The sequence below is a fragment of the Rhea americana genome, unplaced genomic scaffold (assembly GCF_003343005.1).
Source record: "Rhea americana isolate MKP2758 unplaced genomic scaffold, rheAme1 scaffold_374, whole genome shotgun sequence".
NCBI lineage: Eukaryota > Metazoa > Chordata > Aves > Rheiformes > Rheidae > Rhea > Rhea americana.
In genome coordinates, this window is record NW_028186506.1 from 178,497 (window position 1) to 184,728 (window position 6,232).

At 50.4% G+C, this 6,232-nt stretch overlaps 2 protein-coding genes across 3 annotated transcripts in view; both read left to right on the forward strand.

The window, feature by feature from the left end:
- Positions 1-1,570, forward strand: part of HOXB4 (homeobox B4) — a 2,983-nt gene extending 1,413 nt beyond the window's left edge. Inside the window, exon 3 of the mRNA XM_085313023.1 lies at positions 154-1,570. Coding sequence (XP_085169149.1) covers positions 154-470 — 317 coding nt within the window. The 3' untranslated portion in view covers positions 471-1,570. The remainder of the gene's footprint in view (positions 1-153) is intronic.
- Positions 1,571-3,190: 1,620 nt separating this feature from the next.
- The window catches only part of HOXB3 (homeobox B3), a 24,451-nt gene continuing 21,409 nt past the window's right edge, over positions 3,191-6,232 (forward strand). For both annotated transcript variants that reach the window (XM_085313012.1, XM_085313020.1), the window contains exon 1: positions 3,191-3,357. The gene's annotated coding sequence lies outside the window, so the exon portion shown is untranslated. The remainder of the gene's footprint in view (positions 3,358-6,232) is intronic.

The following is a 6,232-nucleotide window of genomic DNA, read 5'->3' on the forward strand; positions in this document are numbered from 1 at the left end:
TTTTTCTTTTTCTTTTTCTTTTTCTTTTTCTTTTTCTTTTTCTTTTTTTTTAGTATTACCCCCACCAAAAGAACGTGTGATGCTTTTTGAGGGGGAAAGGAACAGCTCAGTAATTCTTTTTCTCTTTTTTTCTCCTCCTTTGTGTTTGTTCAGTAAACCCCAATTACTCAGGAGGGGAACCGAAACGCTCCCGCACAGCGTACACCAGGCAGCAAGTCCTGGAGCTGGAGAAGGAGTTTCACTATAACCGCTATCTCACCCGGAGGCGCAGGGTCGAGATCGCCCACTCCCTCTGCCTCTCCGAGCGCCAGATCAAAATCTGGTTCCAGAACAGGAGGATGAAATGGAAAAAAGATCACAAGTTACCAAATACCAAGATCAGGTCTAACTCTTCCAGCTCCTCCGCCAGCCTGCAGATACAACAAGGAGGTTCTCAAAACCGATCCAATGGACCAGCCACCAGCCTATAACTTACTCCTTGTATGGATGAGTGTGTGTTTGTGGGTGTGAGTTGGTGTGAGTGTGTGTAGGGAACACATGATATATATTTTTTTTTATGCTCCAGGAAGCCAGGGAAGGAGGGGTACTCTTTATTTATAGGGGGAGCAGAGGGATACTCAGCTACAACAAAGCAGAGATGCGCTGTTGTGCCTCTCTTCCATTAAAAGGAGGCTGTAGATAGTAGTTTTCAGATTTGGCTAAGATGGATCCTTGTTTCATCTTTAATCACGCCAAGCTCTGCCCCATTTGTCATGTTTACTCTCCCGTACAAAGGATGGACCTTATGTCTGCTATTACCTCGACAACCAGCGTTCACTTTAATAAATGAGGCTCAGTTTCTCCAAGACGAACTGGATCACCCCCCCACCACCACCCCCCGCGTTATTTTTCCTCCTTTTTTTCTTTTCTCGCCTACCAGCCACAAAACGAAAGTTTCTATTCAGACATCCCAAAGACGCGGCAGTTCTAGCACAGCCCTGCGGTGGAGAAAAACAACAAACTCAACAAAAAATCCCGGTCGGCTCCACGTTTTACAAGGACCGTGGGGACTGGAGAGATCTTGGATACCGGGATGTTCGTGCAGCCCGGGGTGGGGGACGAGGGAACCACTAAAACAAAGTAAAATTATGTTCAGTGGGCGGTGGACAAAGAAACCAAGAGAAGGGACACTTATGTGGCCCCCCCCTGCCATGTTTGAGTCCAGCAGGTTTATTACTTCGCTTGTAAGTCCGGGGAGGGGAGGGCGGGGGGGGGGGGAGAAAGGGGAAGAAACAGGTTTAGTTTAGAAACTTGACGGTAAACGGTGCCACCTGAACGCAGGTCCGCGGCCCAGCGGGGAGGGGGGGGGTCTGCGGGGAGACGCGGTTCCCCCCGGCCCAGGCCGGGCTTGCGCCGACACTGTGAGGCGAAGGCGGGAGGTGAGGGGCCCCCGGGCGGGCCGCTCCGCGGGCGCGGAGCCGCCGGGCCCTCGCCCGGCCCCGCCGYCTCCTTTTGTCCTTCATCGCGTCCGCGCCGACTTGTAAATACCAGGGGAAAAACCCGCCAGTGGAAATAAATTTTTCATTGTGAAGCTGGCCCTGTGTGTGTTTWTTATTATTATTTTTTATTTTATTTTTGCTGAGAAAAAAATAGATTTAAAAAAATTAATTAAAAAGCACGTTACTTTTGTACTGGGATTTCTGTCGTCAGTGGCACAGCCTCAACTCCCTAATGAAAACAAAAGATGTTTGACTATGGGCTATATCAGCCTTAAGTACTGCTAAAGCCTTACGTATTATGATTTATTTGTTCTAAGCTTATATTAATATGCTCTTCTCAAACTGGTTTCAGACAAAACAGAGGTAGTCATTAGCGCTTTGCTTTGCTTTAAAGAATGGATGCAGCGTTGTATTTCTCTAGAGAGACTTCTTGATTTTTTAAAAAATCTCCTTCTCCAAGGTAGTTAATGCATTAATGAGTCTAATTTTTGCACAGATGTTTCTCGGTGTTTGCAGGTTTTCTGTGTATTTTTATATTACAAAGGAGCTGGCTCCTGCGATAGCTCATAGCCTGACAAGCAAATAGATAATCAAGAAGACAAATGGCTTCTTTTGTGAGCCGCAGCTCTTGTATTAATTTTCATTTTCTTTCTCATAGAAAGTATCGAAAATACTGTTCAGGACGAAATAACATTCCAATTCTAAGTTACAAATATAAGAAAAAGACTATTGTGAGCCGGGCATGGTGGGGGTGGGGGTGCAGGGGGGAAGGTCTTTACACCATCTGAAGAAAATAATCATTTTCTTACACTGGCCTCTAAAAAAGGGGGGCTTTTGCTTATTTGTTCAATGTTTATGGAAGTCTCTGAGACCCCCCGTAAGCACTGAAATATTCCACCGCATTATTCAGAAACAAAGGCAGGGCTTGAAATATTTTAAGTCAGAGTGAGTTTATGGGCTATTCCTTTATTTGTAGTAAGTCACTGCACGACCACCTTGCAAATAAAGTGCCTTCAGAAGTAGCCCTTCCCCCACCTCAAACAAAGGGCCGTTATATTTTTCTTTCTATTGACATTTTAATACTTTAAAATAATATTAATGTAGTCACATGATACATATTTATTACAGGTTCTGATACAGAAGAAGTGGATTTATGAAAGCATTTTTGGTTAACTATCACAGTTTTAGAGGCAGCAACTGGAAACCTTTAAAGTTYTTTTTCCTTTCTTTCTTTCTTTTTTTTTTCTTTTCCCAGAGAGGGTGGCAAGGGCTGTATTTTATTGTAATGCCTGAGGATGGGGTGGTTTTGTTGTTGTTGCATTTTATTTTACTGTTTTTCCTTTGATCTGCTGTGGATGTAAAGAGGGTGTTATTTTCAAGATAGTGCTTCTAAGAATGGCAAAAATAGTTCTTAAAAAAGCATATGCTTCTAGGAATGCAGGTTCTATAGAACCAAATCAAAGCTGGAAAGTATGAATAGAATAGAAGGGGGAGAAAAGAAGATTTCTATAGGACCTAAAAGTTCACAGCCATTATAAGCAGACAGAAGCCAAGAAAAATGCGAGAATTATACAGAAAATCATTAATCACTTCTTTTCTTTAAATACTTATCCTTTTCCCATTGTTATTCAACAGCAAATCTCCGCAGACCGTCTGTTGGGAAAAAAGCACCCGGAGCCCTGCAAGAATCTTCAGGGGAAATAATAATATTAATAATAAAATCTGGATCGTAAAGGTGAAAGCTTTATTTTTGGGGGAGAAAAACAAACCCAAACCCCCCAAGCCACCCCCTCCCCCAGACCTCTCACTTTGGAAGAAACCACCCAAACCATGAGGGCCGTCTCTGGGGCGTTCGGAAAAGGATGTGGGAGCGAACCAGGTAACAGCGCTGCTCTCTTGGCATGCATTTCTGATCGTTTTATTGCCTCCTTTCACGAGAAAGCTTGGGGGGGGGGGGAGAAAGAAAGAAAGGAAAACAACACGTGAATTCTTTTGCGGGGTTTTCCTTCTGTTTTCTCGTTTTATTTTGACCGATGTGAGCGAAGGGAGCGAGCAAAGTTTGCCGGCGGGGCCCGCGTAGCGAGGGAGGCTTCGCTCCCGGCCGGTCCCGGCGCGCCCTTGCCGGCGGCGGCTCTGCTCGGCGGCCGCCCGGGACACGGCGCCTCCGGGGCTGCTCGCTCATTTTCTTTTTTTCTTTTTTTTTTTTTCTTTTTTTTTTTGGGGGGGGTAGTCTCCTTCTGTCTTTTTTTGTCTTTTCTTTCTTCTTCTTTTCTTTTTGGGTACGAGCAGCATCTCCCTGCCCGTGTCACCCAGGCGCGGGCCCGGTTTTGGAGGCTTTTGTGGCGAGCAGAGTCCCGAAGGGCTCAGACCTCTGCAGAGAGCGGGGGGACCGGCTTGTTCCGGGGGAGTCCGGTGTCCCGAGGGCGCCGAGTGTCCTTGGGAGAGGGGGTCGGGTGTCCTGGGGATCGGATATCCCGGGAGTGATGGCTACGGAGCTGTGTGTGTTGGGGGGGTAGGGGTCCCGGGGGTCCCGGGCACGATGCGCGGGGGACATGCTCAGTACCTCGTATTTTGCGCCTTGCGGAGGTGCTGAAGGCGGGGAGAAATTTAGGGAGGTAAAATTCAGAGCTTGCAAGCACCGATCGAGGATAGAGTTCACGCAGAGGACACGTTTTCTAGGCGATTAGCTGTGTATTATAGCCACGGACTGACCTCTCAAACCCCTTGACCTTTCCAAGGCTGGACATTGTGCTGGGGAGCATTTCCAGCACGGAGCGGACGGAGTTCAGCAAAACTTTGCGTGTGCGGGAGCCGCTCTGCGCGGCTCGTCCCAAGCCGCCTCGGTCCCGCCTGCTTCCTAGCGGCGCCTTCTTCTTTTTTTTTTTTTTTTTTTTTTTTCCCTCCCTGTGAGAGGGGAATGGGCATGGGGAGACAAGGATGGAAGCAACGAAGGAATAGAGAAGGGACCTATACGGGTGCAATATTTCTGCCTACAATGGCTTAAGCGTTCTATTTTCGAGTCCAGGCCCAACAGACTTTGTCCTCTCTTTTATTTAACTTCAAGACGCAAAATGCTTTCGCTGTTTGTTAGTGTCTTTGTGAGAAAGAAAGACAGAAAGAGAGAAGGGAGAGACAGAAAGGCGTTTGGTTATCTAGAGTCAGAGAGGCTGTGATCTGTCTTTGCACAGCTGACTCTGATCCTCAGTTTACTTTAGAAAAATCATTTCGAAAAAGTCCCCAAACAGCCAAGCAAATGAACAAAAAATGCACCTCAGCCCGACGCAGCCACTTTTCCTCGTCCCGCGCCTCATCGCCCCTCTCATTTTCAGAAATTCCTTTGTTTCCGAGCGTCCCTCTCCCCCCCCCCGCTCTCCCCCCGCGCCTCCTCCCGCTTCGCCCCTGCCCACGGCGCTCTCAAAAGCCTCTCTGTGCCCAGCTGCGCGGGGCTGCGCGGGGCTGCGCGGGGCTGCGCGGCGCGGGCGGGACCCCCGGGCTGGCGGAGGGGAGGGGAGGGCACCTCAGGGGCACCCCGGGCCGCCAGTCCCCGCCGGCCCCGGCACCCCCACGCCGGCCGGGCCCCGCAGCCAGCGGCCTCGCTCGGCTGCTCGATCCCTTTGTGTCCTCTCGGTCCCAAAACCGGACAAAAACGGCCCTTGTGTGAGAGCGAAGGCGAGTAATCCACCCGCGACGGCCCACGGAGATTTGTTTGTGTGAGAGCAGGCGAGAGGAGAGGAAGTCGCCGTACGTGTGTGCGCGGCTGCACGGGTGTGCAGAGCCGAGCGTGCGCGGGTGTGAAGCAGCGGGCCGTCGGGGCGCGCCGGCCGCGCCCGGCCCCCGCGGCMCTCGGCTGCCTCTGAAGGCGCCGCTCCGAGCAGCGCAGTGCGGGAGTTTCTCAGCCCCAACAGCCTCCGTGACAGATTTATGATCCGCAATAAGAACGGCGTGTTTAAATCCGTAAATCAATCTCGCTTTCTCACTATATAAACGTTCATTTTATCTTTAGAAAGAAAACGGCTTTGATCACGGCACCTCGGAGGGTGAAGCCGCGGTTTATGGCCGCATTTCCTACCCTTTGAACTAGCAGCTTTTTTAAAGCGAAATTGGTGCTTCTTTTGCATGAAACAAACCCAAAATGCCAGTGGAGGTGGAGAGCGGATATTTTCTCGGTTTGCTGGCTGGGGTCGRCCCGGGGCTCTCCTAACCCGCTACATTCACACGGACACTTCGTTTTATTACTAAGAGAAGAAGAAGTGGTTGTGCTGAAGCGAAAGTTGCGGCTTCTGAATTGACCGCCAGTGCTCTGAAGTTCCCATCAAAACCCTCCTGGTCCCTCGGAGAGCGGCGAAGTTTCCCCTCTCCTGTGACTCCTCCAGCAGGGGACCCTCCCGGAGAGCCCCTTTCTATCCTTGTTTCTCGCCACTTCCTTCCACCCCTTGAGCCAAACCTCTYTCTTCCTACAGCTACTTTCACTCGATAAAATCGATTAAAAAATAATCGAGATCTTTTCAAAACGATGAGCTYCACAACTCGATTCTTCCAGCTCCTGCTTACACGGGGCATAAACGCTTTCGGGACCCCTCATTAATTTCGAGCTTTGACGCGCGCTGCCCCCGGCCCCGCGGGGAGGGGGCGTTTCGCCCAGCCCCGCTCTCGTTGTGCCCCTCCACGCGAGAGCGGGGGCTCCGGGGCGCCCTCGGGCTCCTCGGCCCCGCCGTGCCGCCGCCGGCCCCCGCCTGCCTCGGCCCCGGGAGCCC